The 20,811-nt window shown below is 42.5% G+C and overlaps 1 protein-coding gene across 3 annotated transcripts in view; it reads right to left on the minus strand.

Annotated features, from left to right (window-relative positions):
• Window positions 1–20,761, minus strand: part of LOC139411246 (TSC complex subunit 1a) — a 33,362-nt gene extending 12,601 nt beyond the window's left edge. The window contains exons 1-19 of one of the 3 annotated variants that reach the window (XM_071157284.1): window positions 20,433–20,761; window positions 19,565–19,769; window positions 17,506–17,609; window positions 16,834–16,986; window positions 16,452–16,596; window positions 15,753–15,907; window positions 15,558–15,631; window positions 15,166–15,353; window positions 14,595–14,707; window positions 13,467–13,635; window positions 13,183–13,262; window positions 12,707–12,764; window positions 10,688–10,792; window positions 9,825–10,416; window positions 9,494–9,537; window positions 7,802–7,968; window positions 7,291–7,473; window positions 2,095–2,205; window positions 1,758–1,880 (exon numbers count right to left, since the gene is read on the minus strand). In XM_071157284.1, the coding sequence (XP_071013385.1) occupies window positions 1,758–1,880; window positions 2,095–2,205; window positions 7,291–7,473; window positions 7,802–7,968; window positions 9,494–9,537; window positions 9,825–10,416; window positions 10,688–10,792; window positions 12,707–12,764; window positions 13,183–13,262; window positions 13,467–13,635; window positions 14,595–14,707; window positions 15,166–15,353; window positions 15,558–15,631; window positions 15,753–15,907; window positions 16,452–16,596; window positions 16,834–16,986; window positions 17,506–17,609; window positions 19,565–19,673 (2,673 nt within the window). In that variant the 5' untranslated portion in view covers window positions 19,674–19,769; window positions 20,433–20,761. Of the gene's footprint in view, window positions 1–1,757; window positions 1,881–2,094; window positions 2,206–7,290; window positions 7,474–7,801; window positions 7,969–9,466; window positions 9,538–9,824; window positions 10,417–10,687; window positions 10,793–12,706; window positions 12,765–13,182; window positions 13,263–13,466; window positions 13,636–14,594; window positions 14,708–15,165; window positions 15,354–15,557; window positions 15,632–15,752; window positions 15,908–16,451; window positions 16,597–16,833; window positions 16,987–17,505; window positions 17,610–19,564; window positions 19,770–20,432 lie in introns of all 3 variants that reach the window. The other 2 variants (XM_071157285.1, XM_071157283.1) reach the window with 2 other exon arrangements.
• Between the last annotated feature and the right edge of the window lie 50 nt (window positions 20,762–20,811).

The following is a 20,811-nucleotide window of genomic DNA, read 5'->3' on the forward strand; positions in this document are numbered from 1 at the left end:
GAAAGATTGCCTCCCTGAGATAAATCCGGTTTGGTCAAAGTGAATTATATTAGGCATCACTGTCTCTAAACGGCACGAGAGGACCTTAGTGAGAATTTTATAAATCGCAGCACAAAAGGCTTAAGGCGGTATATTCCACAGTCTAGTGGATTCTTGTCTTTTTTAAGCAAAACCGAAAGAGGTCGCCTGGGTAAGTGTCTGGGGAAGATTCTAACTAGAAAGGATTTCATTGTACAATGACCTGAGGATAGGGGATAATTTAGAGGAGAACGCTTTATAAAATTCAAGAGGGAAGCCATCAGGCCCAGGGGCTTCACCGCTCTGCATGGACTGGATTACCAGAGTAGCTTCATCATCACTTATTGAGGCATTCATGTTGGTTTGTTCATCTGAATTGAGACAGGGGATGTCCAGATCGTCTAGAAATGCATGCATACGAGATGTGTCAGGAAGAGCCTCTGACGAGTGAAGGGAAGAATAGAATTGCTTAAATTGATTGTTGATTTCTTTGGGATTGGTAGAAGTTAAATCAGCTGCAACAGATTTCAGATAACTTGCCAGCTTTCTCTCCGTGTTCATATAATTTTTGCCTCTACTTAAACAGAAGCCGCTCCGTTTGTTTGGTGGAAAGACTGTCAAATTCCGATTGGTGTAGCAGTCTCTCTTTGTAGAGTTCAGGAGTATAAGAGGCATATCTGTTGTCCACATCTAGAATGAGTTGAGAGGTTTGATAAGCGTTTGGTGTACTGTTTGTTGTCATACACTGTGTATGAAATAATTTGGCCCCTTAGATATGCTTTTAACGACTCCCACACAGTAGAGTGAGACACGTCACAGGTGCAGTCGATCTGTAAAAAGACATAATTGTTTCAGGCTTGTATTCTGAAAAATGAGGGAGTAAGACCAGTCTGAATGAATGGACCCTGACGTGTCACAGAGCTTTTTCATGCGCGCGACCGAGAGTGCCTTTCTTGTTTACCTTTTATATTGAAGAGGTTACTGTCCGGTTGAAATATTATCGAATATTTAGGCTAAACACAACCTGAGGATTGAATATAAACATCGTTTGACATGTTTCTATGAACTTTACGGATACAATTTAGATTTTTTTGTCTGCCTGTTTTGACTGTTTGAGCCTGTGGATTACTGAACAAAATGCAAACAAAACTGAGGTTTGTGGATATAAAAGAGACTTTATCGAACAAAAGGAACATTTATTGAGTAAATGAATGTCTTCTGAGTGCAACCATATGAAGATCATCAAAGGTAAGGGATTCATTTTCTCTCTATTTCGGACTTGTGTAACTCTTCTACTTGGCTGGTTACTGTTTGTAATGATTTGTCTGCTGGGCTGTGTTCTCAAATAATCTTAAGGTATGCTTTCGCCGTAAAGCATTTTTAAATCTGATACCGTGGTTGGATTCACAAGAAGTTCATCTTTAAACCTATGTAAAATATGTTTTGTTGTCTGAGTATTTCTGTATTTGAATTTTTGCGCTCTGCAATCTCACTGGATGTTGGCCAGGTGGGACGATAGCGTCCCACATACCCTAGAGAGGTTAACAACTTATGTAGATCTTAAACGTTTGGGTAGGCATAAGCAATATGGCAAAAATAATTCCACCTCACTTTTCAGAGGGTAAGTGGGATACTACCATAGTATGCCTTATCCAATAGTTTCAGATTAACAGACCTGATTCAACTAATCAAAGGCTTGATGAGTTGAATATTAGGGGGGGGCGTAATCCTGCCTCTACCTTACTGCTCTCCGGTCCCAGGCGTTGCACCTCCTGTATTGCCAGCTTGTTGGTCTCTCCCAGTAACAGCAGCTGTTTGTTCAACAAGTACATCTGCTGCTGGAGGTTCTCACTATTGGTGAGCTGAACAGGGGAAGAGGAAGAGAGAAGCAAAGATTTTTTTGGGAGCATAATACTTTTTTGTTTTGTTTGTTCAAACACACTGACCAACAATATTATTTTATTTTGCTCGACAAGCCTATAACTACCTTCTTTAAGACGCTATTCTCTCTGAGGAATAAGATAGAGAAATTAAATATGCTTAATAATGGCAATTGTTATATGCACGTAAGCTCACCTTGAGGGACAGTTGGGTGAGCTGGTGTCCAGTGTTGTATGCCTCGTTATTGGCTTTCTGAAGCTCAGCCTCCAGCTCTCCCATGTTGCTTTGGCATTCTTGTAACTCACTCTGTAGACAAAATCAGAAGTCAGTACCTGGGACTCATTTATAAAATGCTGCATACACACAAAATATGCCCAAAAACACGCATGTGCCAGTTCACGCAGAAGTTGTCATTCATAAAAACTGAAATTGACGTGAGAATATGATTACAGTCACACAAAGTTTAGTTTCTAAACAGCTGAAGTGTTGCATTGCAAGAAGGCCAAAGTAGCCTTGTGCAAATGGGGAATATACAGTTCATTCGGAAAGTATTCAGACCCCTTGACATTTTCCACATTATAAGGCTGTAACGTAACAAAGTTACAGCCTTATTAATCTACATACAATGCCCCATAATGACAAAGAAAAAACAGGTTTAGACATTTGTGCAAATGTTTAAAAAAAAAAAATCATGAAATATCACATTTACATAAGTATTCAGACCCTTTACTCAGTACTTTGTTGAAGCACCTTTGGCAGCAATTACAGCCTCGCATCTTCTTGGGTATGACTCTACAAGCTTGGCATACCTGTATTTGGGGAGTTTCTCCCCTTCTCCGCAGATCCTCTCAAGCTCAGTCAGGTTGTATTGGGAGCGTTACTGCACAGCTACTCTCAGGTCTCTCCAGAGATGTTTGATCTGGTTCAAGCCCAAGCTCTGGCTGGGCCACTCAAGGACATAGAGACATGTCCCGAAGCTACTCCTGTGTTGTCTTGGCTGTGTGCTTAGAGTCATTGCACTGTTGGTAGGTGAACCGTCGCCCCAGTCTAAGGTCCTGAGCACTGTGGAGCAGGTTTTCATCAAGGATCAATCTGTACTTTGCTTTGTTCATCTTCCCCTCAAATCCTGACTTGTCTCCCAGTCCCTGCCGCTGAAAAACATCCCACAGCATGATACTGCCACCACCATGCATCACCGTATGTATGGTGCCAGGTTTCCTCCAGACGTGGCACTTGGCATTCAGGCCAAAGAGTTCAATCTTGGTTTCCTTGATTGGCGGGGTGCTGCAGAGATGGTTGTCCTTCTGGAAGGTGCTCGCATCTCTACAGAGGAACTCTGGAGCTCTGTCAAAGTGACCATCGGGTTCTTAGTCATCTTCATGACCAAGGCCCTTCTCCCCCGATTGCTCAGTTTGGCAGGACGGTCAGCTCTAGGAAGAGTCTTGGTGGTTCCAAACTTCATCCATTTTAAGAATGATGGAGGCCACTGTGTTCTTGGGGACCTTCAATGTTTTGGTACCCTTCCCCAGATCTGTGCCTCGACAATCCTCTCGGAGCTCTACGGACAATTCCTTCAACCTCCTGGCTTGGTTTTGCTCTGACATGCACCGTCAACTGTGGGACATAATATAGACAGGTGTGTGCCTTTCCAAATCATGTCCAATCAATTTAAATTTACCACAGGTGGACTCCAAGATCTTTTTTTATTTTAATATTTCTAAAAACCTGTTTTCCCGTTGTCATCATGGGTTAATGTGTGTAGATGAGTGCAGAAAACAATTTCATACATTTTAGAATAAGGCTGTAACGTAACAAAATTTAGAGTAACGGGTCTGAATACTTTCCAAACGCACTGCATGATGCCGCTCAAGCTTAATTCAAACAAAAATACGTTTTTTTTAAAACGCCTGTGAACACACTGGAAATAGAATGCACTAAAGTGACAGAAAAGAGCGTCCACAGCGTGAAATTAGAAAGCAAGTCTATTTACCGCATCTACGCAGAGCAATGTTACTAAAATGAGCGAATACAATGCCCGAATATAGACTGAATTGTTACGTCTGGAATTGACATGTTTAACTTCCAGTACCAATAATACATATTTGAAAGCAATAATGTTATGCCTACCCTGTGCTGAATTTGATCACAGGCATACAGTGCCTTCAGAAAAAAATTCACACCCCTTGACCCGTTCCACATTGTTGTTACAGCCTGAATTCAAATGATCAAATTGCTCTCACCCATCTAAGCACAATACCCCAGAGTGTGAAAGTGAAAATTGGTTTCTATACATTTTTGCAAATGTATTGAAAATGAAATAGAGAAATCTAATTTACCTAAAGTATTCACACCCCGGACTCAATACTTTGTATAAGCACCTTTGGCAGCGATTACAGCTGTGAGTCTCTGGGTAAGTCTAAGCGCTTTCCACAACTGGATTGTGCAACACCATTATTATTTTCAAAATGTTCAAGCCCTGTCAAATTGTTTGTTGATCATTGCTCAAAAAAAACTCAGGTCTTGCCATAAATTTTCAAATAGATTTAAGTCAAAACTAACTCGCCACTCAGGCCTTGTGTTTTAGGTTATTGTCCTGCTGAAAGTTGAATTTATCTCAGTGTCTGTAGAAAGCAGACTAAACCAGGTTATCATCTAGAATTTTGGCTGTGCTTAGCTTGATTCAGTTTTTTTTTATCCTGAAAAATTCCCCAGTCCTTAATTATAAGCATACCCATAACATGATGCAGCCACCACGATGCTTGAAAATACGTAAACTGGTACTCGGTAATGTGCTGTATTGGATTAGCCCCAAACAACACTTTGTATTAAGGGGAAAAAGTTAATTTCTTTGACACATTTTTGGTAGTATTACTTTAGTGCCTTGTTTCAAACATGATGCATATTTTGGAATATTTTTTTGTACAGTTTTCCTTTATTTTTTTTTAACTCCTTTTTCGTGATTACGATCTTGTCTCATCGCTGCAACTCCCTAACTGATTCACTAGAGCGCAGTGAGCCAAGTAAAGCCCCCCTGGCCAAACCCTCCCCTAACATGGACGACACTGGGACAATTGCGCGCCGCCCTATGGGACTCCCGGTCACCCCAGGGTGTAGTGACGCCGCACAACTGCGAAGCATGGCCTTACACCACTGCGCCACTCGGGAAGCCGGGATTCCTTTTCACTGTCAATTAGGTTAGTATTGTGGAGTAACTACAATGTTGTTGAACAACCATAAGTTCTCTCCTATTAGAGCCATTAAACTAATTGTTTTAAAGTCCCCATGTTTGGGCGGTATGCAAATTGGAGTGGGTCTAGGGTTTCTGGGATAATGGTGTTGATGTGAGCCCTGACCAGCCTTTCAAAGTTCTTCATGGCTACAGATGTGAGTGCTACGGGTCGGTAGTAATTTAGGCAGGTTACCTCAGTCTTCTTGGGCACAGGGGCTATGGAGGTCTGCTTGAAACATGTTGGTATTATAGACTCAGACAGGGAGAGGTTGAAAATGTCAGTGAAGACACTTGCCAGTTGGTCAGCACATTCTCGGAGTACACGTCCTGGTAATCTGTATAGCCCTGCGGCCTTGGGAATGTTGACTTGTTTAAAGGTCTAACTCACATCGGCTGCAGAGAGATTTAGCTCGTCTGGTAGGTTCGTGTCACTGGGCAGCTCATGAATGTGCTTCCCTTTGTAGTCAGTAATAGTTTACAAGCCCTGCCACATCCGACGAGCGTCAGAGCCTGTGTAGTACGATTCGATCTTAGTTCTGTATTGACGCTTTGCCTGTTTGATGGTTTGTCAGAGGGCATAGCGGGATTTCCTACAAGCTTCCGGGTTAGAGTCCCGCTCCTTGAAAGCGGCAGCTCTACCCTTTAGCTCAGTGCAGATGTTGCCTGTAATCCATGGCTTCGGGTTGGTGTATGTTAGGTTAACTGCATCTTTGAAGTGACTGGGTGTATTGATACACCATCCAAAGTGTAATCAATAACTTCACAATGCTCAAAGGGATGTTCAATGACTGGTAAATGGGTAAAAATAAAGACATGAAAATAGGTTCCCTTCTTTAGGAGGCATTAGAAAACCTCCCCGGTCTTTGTGTTTTAAATTCCCTGCTCGAATGAGGGACCTTACGGATATGTGGGGTACAGAGATGAGGAAGTCATTCAAAAATCATGTTAAACAGTTGCACACAGCGAGTCCATGGAACTTATTCTGTGACTTAAGGAAATGTTATTATGAACTTGCCATAACAAAAAGGGCTTATTGACTCAAGACATTTCAGCCTTTCATTTTTAATTGATTAGTGAACATTTAAAAAACATAATTCCACTTTTACATCATGGGCTATTGTGTGTAGGCCAGTGACCAAAAAACCCTAATTTAATCCATTAAAATGTAGGCATTAATACAACGTTAAAAAAAAAAAAAAAATTATTTAACCGTTATTCAACTAGTTAGACGATCAATTTAGTTTCTTTGCATTTTAAAATAATTAATTTCCATGATCATTGCAGAATAAATTCCTTACTCGCAAAATAGCCTATACGCCTACAACAGGTTAGGATAGGCTACCATTCGTCCCATCTCTCATTTAATTAAGCCTATTAGAAAGGTATTATAATTTCTAGTTGTTGCTGTATGCATCCGAATGTAGAGTGAGATTTTACATACAGCCAAATTTAACAGGTGAACAGACAATTGATATTTTGCATTGCAGTGTGTAGGCTACCACTGTAAGTCGGTCTACTGTAGTTTGTTTTTCAAGTAGACAATGTTTCAGAATTTGCAGGCAGTGCAGCATATTTAGGTTTGGGAAAAAGTAAATGCAAAACATTATTGAATTCAAAAGATCTGTTCACTGGTCCACAACAATTTGAAGTTGTTTTTGTCTTTCAGAAACGGTCAAAACGGCAAATGTCACTACAAAAGTAAACATTCTGCCAACACCTGCCATGGCCATTTCCTTTAGATACTGTTGTGGCCCGTTTCCAATACCCCCATAGAAGTTATATACAGCAACTAAGGAAGTTACTGTCACCATAAAAGGTGAATGATGTGCGTTCACGCTGCCAGTTTTACGAAAGGTCTGATTTATAACTGGAAACATGCGTATGTATGGCGTGCGCCAAGTTAATAAATCGCAATACTTTTGTGCGTGCGCAGACTTTTCAGAAATGGTGCACATAGATATTTAGTGTAAAATGTATGCGTCGGTTATACATGAGGCTGCTGGACATCAGTAAATAAATATACAGACCCCCTGCTGAAAAGACGCAAGTCCTGGTTGTAAGGCGGTTGATTCATAAAAATAAGATAGGTTAAATGTATTACATTCACTCCTGTGTCAAAGTGGTACTGTGTACTATATGTGGTTATTCATCTGTGTGCTCACCAGTAGCTTCTGAGCCTTGGATAGATACAGGTCATGGCCCTGCTGTAGCTGTTGGAATTGACTGTGGAGGCAAGCCGTCTCAGTGTCTCCATCCTCCTTCAGGCGCCTGTAGCGCTGCTGCTCCTCCACCAGACTGGCCTGCAGAGACTGGATCTCTATGTCCTGCAGCTTCAGCTGGGCCTTCTGCAACCAAATAAAATCACAACACACCTTACAGTAAAACAAAAAAATTCAAGAGAAACAAAAACAAGCAGGCCATACATTTTTTTTAAATAAATATGTCAACCACCGCTCCCACATCAACCGAAAGAACCTCATACTCGTGTTCAGTAGGCACAAATATGAACCGCTCGTTTTCTTTTTTCCGTTGCAAAACATTTTGCTACAGGGTTCACTAATGGATACGACCCTGGTAAACAACATGCATGCTTTAATTTCCAAAAATAAGTTATGTTCTATTCAGGATTCAATGGCTTCTGACTGGGCAGGGAGTGCAAGGTTTTTAATTAACCATTGAGTTGTTTTGCTCTTCCATGGCAGTGGCGTTGATGATGCGTCGGAGCAGACGGCGGTTGCGGATGGCGTGCTGCTCTCTCTTGTAGCGCTCGTACAGGAGCTGGTTGTGGAGCAGCAGCACCTGACTGCGCAGCGTGTGCAGCTCGTCCAGCGGCGTGGTGCCTGTCAAGAGGACACATGAGCAAAATGTTTGACTATTTAATATTACTTTTATTTTATTACCTTTTCAAACTCATTTTTTCAAGGCCATGTTATTCATCTCAACAGAAAACTAGATATTAGTACTGTGGTATCCAAAACGATTCAAATTATACTGAACAAAAATATAAATGTAAATATAAATATATAACATTTCAAGAGCTTAAATAAAGTCTCAGATTTTCCATATACACAAATAGCTTATTTCTTTCAACTTTTGTGCAGAATTATTTTAACTTTTTTTTTTAATACATCTGAGTTAGTGAGCATTTCTCCTTTGACAAGATAATCCATCCACCTGACAGGTGCGGCATAACAAAAAGCTGCTTATCAGCATGATCATTACACAGGTGCACCTTGTGCTGGGGACAATAAAAGGCAACTTTAAAATGTGCAATTGTGTCAAACACCACAATGCCACAGATGTCTCAAGTTGAGGGAGCGTGCAATTGGCATGCTGACTGCAGGAATGTCCACCAGAGCTGTTGCCAGATAATTAAATGCTAATTTCTCTACCATAAGCAGCTTCCAATGTCATTTTTGAGAATTTGGCAGTATGTGCAACAGGCCTCACAACTGCAGACCAAGTGTAATCACGCCAGATCAGGAACTCCACATCCGACTTCTTCACCTGTGGGATCGTCTGAGACCAGCCACCCGGACTGCTGATGAAACTGAGGAGTATTTCTATCTGTAATAAAGCCCTTTTTGTGGGGAAAAACACATTTCGATTGGCTGGGCCTGGCTCCCCAGTGGGTGGTTCTGGCTCCCAAGTGGGAGACCTCCCAGGCCCACCCATGGCTGTGCCCCTGCTCAGTCAAATCCTAATTTATTTATTTAAATTGACTGATTTCCTTATATGAACGGTAACTCAGTAAAATAGTTAAAATTGTTGAATGTTGTGTTTATATTTTTGTTCAGTATAGATCTTTATATTGCATAGATTTTAAGCATTAACCTAAGCACTGCATGCATAGATTTTTCTCAAAAGACGAACTTTTGACTCCATAGCAAAAGGGCAAGAAACAATGAGATGCAGTGGCGCTCAGATTCTGATCACATAGTAAGCCAAATCCCATTGGATTGAATAGGTCAATCTAATTAATATTAGCCTGGAGAGTTTGGAGGACAGAAACAGAAGGACAGGTTGATCCACAGACACTCATGGCAGTTCCCCTAGGTACAGATCTATGATCAGCTCCCTCTCCCCCAATCCTAGCCTTAGTGGGTTAATAGCAAAATTGACCCAAGATCAGCGTTTACGGTCAACTTCACCCTACTCCATATTTTACAGCTGATATGTAGCTTTTCAACAAAGATACAGGTAGGAACCTGCTAGAAAAAAGAGACAAACCGACAAATAGATTGATGGATGCGGTAGGAAGGAGAGCGCAGACAGGAAAAAAAGGATAGTCTCATCCTCTCCCCCATCATAGCGTAGTGGCAATACATTTGGCAATACCTTTCGCTTTCATACTCTGTTGTTTACCTCCAAAGTGTGTCCAGTCTACTGACTTGTTTGGCATGGGCAATCTATAACAAGAACACACACAGTACAGAGGAGTGTGAGGAAAGATCACAATGAAGGGTCAATAACAGACACCGACAGACATAGTACGGCACACCAAACAGCCAGGTCATGAGCACTTCATAACAATGCACAGATAGACCGACTACCAGTGAATACATGAGAGAGCAATAACATGGATGGAGTACTAGTCTATGGAAGGAATTGGCTTGCCCGCCCAGACTTCCATAAAGGGGTCGTCGTCCATACGGACAGAGTAGCGAAACACACTCAGCCAGCCATGACCTCTCACCTCTTGAGCACTTTTTCATAGGCCTCGTTGCCGTGCTGAATGAGGCGATCCAGGACCTCCAGCGGGGACAATGCCGCCATCTCGTCCCCTTCCTCCTCCCCCTTGCTTGCGTTCCTCTCCCCCTCATCGCCAGCGGCCCTCTGTGCCAGTGCCACCGAAGTCTTCCTCCCCACGAACAGAGAGGCAGCCCTGGGCAGGGCCAGCTCAAACAGAGGCTCGTAGACAGGGTTAACAGGGTCCCTGAAGATACTGGGGGAGGAGAACAGGCCATAATTTGCCAGACCGGAGCCCCCCTCCTCCTCAGCCCTGTAGGGGCTCTGAGAGATGCTAAATCCGGTCAGCAGGTTGTCGATGGGGGTGAAGCACGGCCGGAAGGACCAGGGGAGCTGCTGATCTCCTCCCCCTGCCGAGCACTCGCTCTTGTCGGGTGTGGAGACCAGGCGCCGGGCCTCCTTGTTTAGGCTCTGGTTGGAGGTGGTGAGGAGCATCTCCTTCTCCTGATGCCCAGTCAGTGTCTCTGTAGTGCTGTAGAAAGAGCGGTCTGCTTTGTGCTTCTGCTCAGTCAACTTCAGGAGCTCCTCTGTGATGGCATCTGACCAGAGAGAAGAGCGTATGGAACAAATCAATATTTTTCACACTGACTGAACACAAGTGATTTTCATGGGAAGATATGAATACCGTAGTAGGTTTGGGGGGATTTAATGAGCCCTGGTGTGAAGTTTCTCTTTGGTACAGATCAAGGATTGGCTTCCCCTCCTGCAATCCTAACCACTAGTGAGGAAAATGGAAAAACTGACCAAAGACCACTGGTATAGGGGCAACTTCACCCTACACCATTTAATGAATTGGGAAAAACCATTCACCCTCGTCATGTTCATTCTCCATCCTTTGAATGTCCAAATCCTGCTCTTTGATGAAGTCCGACAACTCGGTCAATGACATGGTCTTCACACTCTCACCAGCAGCACCTGACAAAGAGCATAGAGTGTGCTTAGTTCCAGACATGGGTTCAAATAGTATTTGTTTTCTTTCAAATATTTCCGCTGCGCTAGATTGAGCTTGCCTCAATGAAACTAATGGAATAGTAGCAAAAGTGCAAACCCCGCCCATCTGGGTACTCTAGACAGGCTCAATCAAACAAAAAGTATTCCAAAGACAAGCAATACTATTTCAACCCAGGTCCCGTCAACGCCACCTCTATTCTATAATGGTCTCGGATGATGCCTTTATTTACAGCAAAGGTCACGTAAAGCCCCCAAAAATTGGGGAGGAAAGGTACTTTGGCGATGTCAACAGAACTAACGAGTCATATTGTGAGCCATGTTTGGAAGAAATATATAAAATCGTAGTATCGAATCGCAATACCCATCGTATCGGCACCTAAGTACTGTGATAATATCGTATCATGAGGGACCTAGCAATTGCCAGCCATAATAAAATAGGCTAGAAATCTGGTCTAGTGAACGATCGCTCATAAGAAGAGGACATTTGTTCTTAACTCCTTACACTTGTGGGAATTGGCCTATATGGACAGGGCTACATTGAAATATTTCTTACAGAAGAACTATGTAAAGTATATGCATAACAAGTGTAGCAATTAAAAAAGGAACAGTTTGGAGATTATGGTACAATTATTAGACTAAAGGTGAAGACAACAGTTCACTTTAAAAGACTGAATCCAAACATTAAACTGTTGATTTTACGTGCATTTTACATTCTGTACTTTGACGCATTTGTTGATAACGAAATCTGAAAATATTCTGGATACATTTGGTTAAAAAAAAAAAAAAATGTTAAAAATATATTTGACCTTTATTTAACTAGGCAAATCAATTAAGAACGAATTCTTATTCCGGGAAAATGTGGGATAGGTTCAACATTAGACAAAGAAATGACAAGGGTTTGAGTGAGAGGACTAACTGGTGTGACCAAATACCTCTCTAAAGGGTGCACAGTTCCTATGTCATTTTAATGCACTTTTATGACTCAAAGAAGTCTAACTATAAGGTGTTTTTTTGGAGCTCAACCTAGCTGTGCCATTGAGGAACTAGAGCAAGCACACTTGTATTTTTGTTTGGAACACAGCCCTGCATCCCCCACCTTTACACAATAACTGTTGTTTACGCAATCCAAAAACGGTCCATAATAAATCGCAACCTGGGTCAGGTGGGCATAATTTGAAAACAGGATCAATTGCCAACATAACTAGCTAAATTATAAAATATGATCTTACAGTGTTAGGCTTTCACAAGGCAATTCAGAGAAGCAGATCCTAATTTTGGTGAGCATAGAATAGAGTCATGAGTGCATTCAGATGCGTGGTCAATTGCAAATTTTCTTCACAATACAACATAGGCTCTTTCTGTTCAGGACATTGCAGGTTATAACACTTTGTCATCAAACATAGTGATCAAACATTGACACTGCATATTACAATGAGTTTTATGATATGAAAATGTGAAGTGCACATTTGGACTCACAGGTGTTTGGCTTCTTTGTATGACATCAAAGCGGTATTTATTGTAATCCTCAGCGTCTCATCTTTCAAAATACGTAATTTACAGCCTTTACCTCACTCAGACAACAAAAAATGAGCAAAAGTAGCCCAATTAGCAGGAGGGGTGCTCAAGTTCAGAACGACTGTCAGTCAAAACCCATAAAGAGCTGTGAAGCGGAGATCCGACTGAAGCTCTGACATCACGTATGGCATGTTACTGTACAGTCACTGCGTTTCAATTAAGGTCATTTATCAGTGTCCAAGCCTGCCATTTTCAACCCGAATACGGGTATGAGTGTTAAAGGCTAACATTAGCTCCATAAAAAAACACTGAATAGTGACAGCGAAACCTGTTCCTCTTTCGGAGATGAGCAAAGCTGCTGACCTTTACTGATGACCTCAGGGTTGCCTCTCTCTTCCTCTCCACTCGGTTTCTGCTTCAGCTGTCGGAACAGATATAAATTCAGCTGATGAAAAGTCTTACGGGTGGACCATTGGCTTCAAACACACAACCAGCGCACAAACAGCACTGGGTACAACCACAATCTAAATACAGTCAACACTGGCTGGAGCAAACAAACTCCCTTAGGCTGGGCACTCCTCTGCGGGTGGAGTGATTGCTTTGTTTGCATGACTTTTAGAGGGAGTTCAGTTCACCACTTCTGCTGAAGATGGTATTTCCAGCTCTGCTTGTGCTCAGTGTACACTCTGGCTCTGCAGATACTTTCCTTTCGTTGCTATGATCTGTACTAACCAATTAAATAATTGAAGAACATCTTCAGTAATTAACTACTAGGAGTAGTGCTTAGGGGTTCTGGTACAAAGATTATGGTAGTAAGAATTGTGTGCTATAGTACATGCCTGGTTGGTTGTGTTGGGGGTTGAACAAAGATGCTCAAACTCATTGGAGAGAGTCGGGGCAGGACTGAGACATTTACCACCTGCGATGAAACAAGAACACACAATTCTGAGTGAAAAGTCCTTATGACAGTCCATCAAAACACTCTTCGTAGCACCGGAAAGTATACTAACTATAACTGTTCTTTGTTCTCCCGTCTTAACTTTCACTAGATCTTCAAATGTTTTCCCCAGCCGGTATTTGACCAGCAAAAACTAAGGTAAAATAAAAAATGAACAAAAATGACCTGATGTGCTGGCTGTTTGGCTGGGGGCATGGGAGGCACTTTGAGATAGCTCTGGAACATTGGCAGGGGAGATACCCCTCGAGGTGGGAGGTGTGGTCATTCCACAATCCGAGCACGGACTCCACATCGACACTTTATTCCCAGCTGGGTCGACTTCACAGTGTTGGTTCTGGAAACATGTGCACAGGGGACAAGAGGGCCATGTGTGTCTCAAGAGAATTTACATGAATCACAATCAATGGGAATACAGAATAGAATACAATTGTGTAGAATAACTTAATTTTTCAGTGGGAGCTTCAGTGTTTTATTTTATATACTTGATACACTGAACAAATATATAAATTCAACATGTAAAGTTTTGGTCCCATGTTTCATGAGCTGAAAAATAAATCCCAGAATTGTTCCATATGCACAAAAAGCTTATTTCTCTTAAATTGTGGACAAATTTGTTTCCATCTCTGTTAGTGAGCATTTCTCATTTGTCAAGATAATCCAGCCACCTGACAGGTGTGGCATATCAAGAAGCTGATTAACAGAATGACCATTAAACAGGTTTACCTTGTGCTGGGGGCAATAAAAAGCCACTCCATAATGTGCGATTTTGTCACACAACGGCACAGACGTCTCAAGTTGAGAGAACTTGCAATTGGCATGCTGACTGCAGGAATGTCCACCAGAGCGGTCACCAGATAATTCAATGTTAATTTCTCTACCATAAGTCATTTCAGAGAATTTGGCAGTACATTCAAAATGGCGTCACAACCACAGACCCAGAGTGCCCTATGGTATGGGCAGGCATAAGCTACGGACGACGAACACAATTGCATTTTATCAATGGCAATTTAAATGCACAAAAATAACGTGACGAGATCCTGAAAATTATCGTTCATCGGCCCATTTTTTTTTTTACGGTATCTGTGAACAACAGATGCATATCCATATTCCCAGTCAGGTGAAATCCATAGATTAGGCCCTAATACATTTATTTTAATTGACTGATTTCCTTATAGGAACTGTAAATCTTTGAAATTGTTGCATGTTGCGTTTATATTTTTGTTAAGTATATAAACAAAGATTTCAATGTAATCTCACTAATGGGGTGTTTTCGCTTGGAGAACAGTGACCTACCTGATGGAAAGAGGTGTGGGGACTGCAGAGGGAGGACTGGGTCCCTGGTAGCTGGGGTAAGGACAGGGAGAGAGGTAGTCGGCCAACCGATAGGGGGGTAGAGGCAGAGCTACCTGTGTGGGGAGGAGAAAAAAAAACACGTAACTGGAACATTAATGTACACACAACCTGTAAATACAGGCACGCTGATGAACAGCTCAAAACCTCTTTCGACCCCTTGAAGTAACACACTGTGTGGTAGAAAAATACATAAAAAGGCAGGTTATAAGCAAATTAAATATTTAACCATTGTTTTTCTACCTGTGAATTACAGCAGTGGCTTAAGCGTGGCTTACAACTAAGTAACCAAGTGGTATTTGGCCCAACTGCTGTTCTAGCCTGTAACTGCATTATGTCATTACAAACGACGGAGTAGCCTGGTCCCAGGTAGGTTTGTGCCGTCATGTCAACTCAATGAGTGCCAAGGAGTTGACATGATGACACAAACAGACATGGGACAAGGCTAAGGACAGAGCTGGTCATATTTTATTAGGATTGAGTTGTATCAAAATGAATGTGTCAGAGCTCTGACCGAAGCTGCTGAGGAAGTCGGTGTAGGGACTGGCAGTGTAGTCGAGACCGGACCGCAGGTGGGGGTGATGGTGGATGGTGACGCGGTCTGGCATGCTGGAGTAACCCTCCTCGCAGGACGCCTCCTTGGGGTCCAGGGAGACTTTTGCACATTCAATCACAATGTCGTGGATCTCAAACCTCTTCCACCTGGCCAAGGGGTTTGACAGGACCCCTTATTATTAGTGTAAACTTGGCTGTTGTCGAGTCAGACCTTACAAGTCGAAAGAGTCTTTGGTTGCGTCAAATGGTACCCTATATAGTGCACTACTTTTGACCAGGGCCCCAGTCAAAAATAGTGCATTATATAGGGAATAGGGTGCCATTTGGGAATCTTACTTTCTGAGTGCTTACCTGGAGGGGTCCAGCTCATAGTCGTTGGTTCCAGTGACCAATTCGGGATGTATCCGCACGTGCCCCAACATCGGCTAAGAAACGAACAAATTGGTGAGACGGATGACAACGAGACATCTCTTCACACAACATACATTTATGTAGTGTGCATAGATTCTAGGATGGGGTGAGTATGGCGTGTCCTGTTGTACTAACCTTCACTACTTCCTCAAAGGTGTCCACGTTCTCCTTCATACTGTAGTGGGAGCGCAGGTAGGAGACAAAGTTGCAGGGGTACATGCCATAGAGCCGGTGGAAGAGGGAGTACACACTGGCATGGAGGTGGATCAGATACACCCCGTGCACATGCCCTATGGCACACAGGGTGGGGAGTGGGGCGAGAACAGGGGTTAGGCAACATTTCACAATTCCAAGGAAATTACCAAATGAGATCCCAAGGAAATAGATCCTGTCCTGTAGCTAGATGAGCATGGATGCTCTAGTAGTTGAACTATTCAATAGTTTGGCTGTGACTACAATTCACCACACATTTAATGATGGGAAAATCTAATATCAGATAGTACACAGAGAGCTACTGTCCCCTCATCCCAGTTCCTCCTTCCCATGGGGCAGGTTATGGGTTTGATCTTAGGGTGTTCCTCCAACCTCTCCTCGACAACCTCCATTCATTTCGCTTATGTCATCTATCCCATTACTAACACACCTGATTCAATTGGTCAAATAATCATCAAAGCCATGAATAGCTGAATCTAGTGATGGAATAGATCAAATAGGTGAAACGGTTGGTCGTCCCAGAGGCGTGATTTGCTGTGTCAAATTGCTGTGGTCTGATGGGCTACGCCCTTTCTAGTAATTGTATTTCTATGTGGGCAATACTGATCTATGTTAAACCACCTGGGTTTTTCAGACTCCAGGACGCCAGTCGGCCAAAGATGTCAAAGAAGTCGTATATGTGCTGCTTCCCTGCCTGGGGTATCACGGGTAGCAGTGTGATCAACACTAGGACTCCAGTTATCAGCACCACCACATCAGAGTCCGTCTAGATTTGGCAAAAAAAGTGCAAACTCAATGGCTGTGTACCACATTGCATCCTATTCCCTATATCAGTGGAGGCCGGCTCATAATAATGGCTGGAACGGAGCGAATGGAATGGTATACCATTCCACTCATTCCGCTCCAGCCAATACCACGAGCCCGTCCTCCCCAATTAAGGTGCCACCAACCTCCCGTGCCCTATAAAGTGCACTACTTTTGACCAAGGCGCTGACTGATGTACCTTAAGGCATTTGAGTAAGGAGGTGAGCAGAGGGAAGCGGGTTATCTTGTGCATCCAGGGGGGTTGCTTGCGGATAACGTGCCCCAGGAGGGTAAGGGTGGGCAGCCGACAGGCTGGCTTGGCCATGCACTCGTTCAGCTTGTCCAGGAGGTGCTGTGGGACAACACAGACAAGTTAACATATTCAATGCAAAGGTGTATTCACAATGAACTGGACAAAACAGAGGGACTAACCTAAAAGTATTTATCCCGCTGGAAAACGTTTTGCTACGGTGAGCACTCAATGGCTGCTCATGGAATTCAACATGTCAACAATGGCTTCCGTGGGATATTGTCAATTAATAAAAAATTATGTTTAAGGTGTGTGGTGAAACAGCCATGATCCAATTGTTCAGAGCACAATGTTATGTTTTGAGATCCCTGTGGTAAACCACACTTTATCCACAGAGGCCGGATTGATAGACTGGTTGCATTTCTGTTTGTGCTATCCTGCCAACTCATGCCAATGATAATAGGAGTTGGCAGGACAGCACACCGATCTGGGACTAAGCAACTCAATTGGTGCTCCGGGTGAAGATTCCCCTAAGTACAGATCAGGGATCACCTCCCCGGAGAAAATGCTAAACTAACCCAAGATCAGAGCCTCTGGGCAACTTTACCCTACAGTGCTCACCTTGTCATGAGGCTCCCTGACAGAGCAGAGGATGAGTATAGCCTGTGGAGAGCTGGTCTCAAGGTAGTAATCGACAAGGCCATTGAGCAGCACAGATCCTCGCTCTGTTATTTAGAAGGGAAGAATCAACTAATCAATGTATGTAACATGTTGATGATTAGAGACAACCAGAGCCATGTATTTTTTTAATAGATAAATAAAATACATGGCTATGATATCTCTCAATATATAGCTCTGGAGACAACGTCAAGAACATAGAGAGGAGGAGATCCTACCAATACATTAGATGTTAGTTTATTTGTTAATAATATAGGCCATTTAGCAGACCCTTTTATCCAAAGTGACAATCATGCGTGCATACTTTTTAAGTATGGGTGGGCCCAGGAATCGAACCCACTATCCTGGCAATGCAAGCACCATGCTGTACCAATTGAGCTACAGAGAACCCAGCCCTTGATCATGACTCTCAGTGTCTAATTACTCTTGTATAATGTAATGGAAAAGGCAGTTTCTGTATGGGGAGCTTTGTTAAGAGCCTCAATGCTCGGTCTGAATATTAACACGCATTGCTTGCTGCACGGTTTGGGAAGCATAATGACCTCCTTATCTTTCATATCTGTGAGAAATAAGGTTAAATTGATACACACCTCTATGCTGTCTGACAGAAATCACTATTTTAGTAGTTATTCAAAGTAAATAAGGCATACTTGACTGCTGAATACCAACTATCAATTAATAAAATAATGTATTTTCTTTAGACAAAACCAGTAGATAGTGATAGCACTGACATCATCCACGCATTCCTATGGAAAACTCCCAATGGCACATGAAAACGGAAGTGACTGAATTTGTGCACCATATTGCTGAATTGGGCTGAATGGCACCCCTCTCCCATCCCCCAAAAAACGCAAAGGATCATGGTGAAAGTGGCCGTAACTATCAAAGGATCATGGTCGATGTAGTCATTTTCATCCTCCCTGAGCAAGTCAATCTTAATGTCGATGGCATGAGGGCGCAAGTGACCTCGTAGCCTGCCGGCATGTGATTGGTCTGTGTCAGCACATGGTCCTGTGTGATGTCAAATGTAACCATAATAGATCACTATTTAATGAATTATCTGGATTTGAAGCAAAAATATATATATAACTCAGTGGGTATCGAACTTCATAATAAACTAATTTATGAGCCCAAGATGGACATTCATTATTATTTTAATTTCCATATGCTTTTTAAAACCTCTACAGGACCCCTTGTTGTAATTGTCACTATTACAAATAAATAAAAGAAATCGGCTGATTAATCGGCATCGGCTTTTTTGGTCCTCCAATAATCGATATCGGTGTTGAAAAATCATAATCGGTCGACCTCTATTTCATACCAATCTTAACCTTGTGACCCATTCCATACATCTGTTGTTTGTCAAGTAGACTGAAGGGGGTGTATCTTGGCTATAAAAGACCTTTGTACCTTTGTCTCTGGGCTCTCAATTAATAACCTAAGAGTGATTCGTTGACCAGCCATCATTATCGTAAAGCACTTAATCAATTCACTTTATCCGTGTGTTGTATTGACCTGCTCCCTTTATTTAACTAGGCAAGTCAGTTAAGAACAAATTCTTATTTTCAATGACGGCCTAGTGGGTTAACTACCTGTTCAGGGGCAGAACGACAGATTTGTACCTTGTCAGCTCGGGGGTTTGAACTTGCAACCTTCCGGTTACTAGTCCAACACTCTAACCACTCGGCTGTTATGGTAGAGTGGTGTGCAATAATGTGTTGTGTATTGTATTGTATGTAATTGGGTCCCAAGAAGAGTAGGCAGGAGCTAATAGGGATTCAGAACAAACACAAATAAGTTGTAAATTTTTTTTTTTTAAATAACCAAAACTTAATTGCTCTGCAGTAAAGGCGGCAGAATGTCACCTAGAGTTTGAGACCTACAGAAAACCATGCAAACACTGACCTATTCTCTCCCTAGTAGCGTGTAGCAATCTCAACCTGTTGTGGTTGAGTGGCTAGTAGGAAGAGGGGGGGGATAATGCTGAATTTTGAGTACTGACCTGTGCCGAGGTGGTCATTGAGGACACTTTTGATCTGATCCAGTTCATGCAGATCGGACGACTCCAGGAGCGGGAGGAGGTCGCTCACATTCGACTGCTCCTTTGCCATGGTGCTGCTGGGATACCTATGGAACTGTCCTCCCTCTCAAGGTAAAGCCTGCCAGCAACCTGCTGTGCTGTTTTAATGGGGTGGCCACTGCAGGCACTTTGGACAGAAAATAAAATGTGGTCAAGCTAAAAAATTGAATAATTCATACAGCTGTGCAGTTAGCTACACATCAATACTATTAATAGGAACTTACATCATATGACCATTTACTAGTTACTATCAATAAGTGGTATTATGCCAAGGCTGACTTTTTATTTAATGTTCAACTACAACATAAAGGATGATCAGTGGTGCCTGCCTGGTGGAATTGAGCGCGTGTGTACAGTTCGTTATCTGTGAATCCTAGTTAGCTAGCTAGTTACAGTAGTTGGGGAGAGATGAGTAGCCGGCACAGTACTTGTGTCAACATATTTCTAAGTTATTACCATTGCAACATATTAAAGACATCTTGCAATGAATCGAGAAAAAGTAGCTAATGAAGACAGCTGACGTTAATGCACAAACTTGATTGAACGCTGCCCCAAAATGTTAACTATCTATAACCAGGCTAGCTAGCCATCCAGCTAGTTGGCTAGCTAACGTCAACTGTTACCATTGGCTAGTACAGTGCTGACAAACTCGATTAGTTCATCAACTATTTTGCGGGAACTTATTTATTTTGAATTCAAATATGTACCAGCAAAGTTCCAATTTTAGACTAAAATATTTGTCACGGCGAAAGTAAACACTTCAGTAAATGCATGGAATACATTTTAATACCTTCTACACTTGTTGTTCTCCACAGGGCGCAGCCATGTTGAGCAACCGAAAAGCCCCTCCCTCTCCTGAAATCTACGCAGCACTCAGGAAAAATTATCCACAGCTGTCAACTACAATCCAAGTCCGACTAAATGCTGACCTTCAAATCTGGCACGAAAGTTATAATACATACCATTCCTTTTTTTATTGGAACAATAACACTTTAATATAATATAATTGTGCTCCGTTGACTATGGCGTTGTTGCATGGGGACTGCCTTGTTGGTTGAGAGGCAAGTCGGACTTCTCGTGACTCACATAGCAAGCCTGTCTGCGCAAGCGTCCTACGCACAAGGGCAAAGTGCTGTAGACCTATCCATTCCAGACCTTAGGCCTACCAA

This window comes from Oncorhynchus clarkii, chromosome 6, assembly GCF_045791955.1.
Source record: "Oncorhynchus clarkii lewisi isolate Uvic-CL-2024 chromosome 6, UVic_Ocla_1.0, whole genome shotgun sequence".
Classification (NCBI taxonomy): Eukaryota; Metazoa; Chordata; class Actinopteri; order Salmoniformes; family Salmonidae; genus Oncorhynchus; species Oncorhynchus clarkii.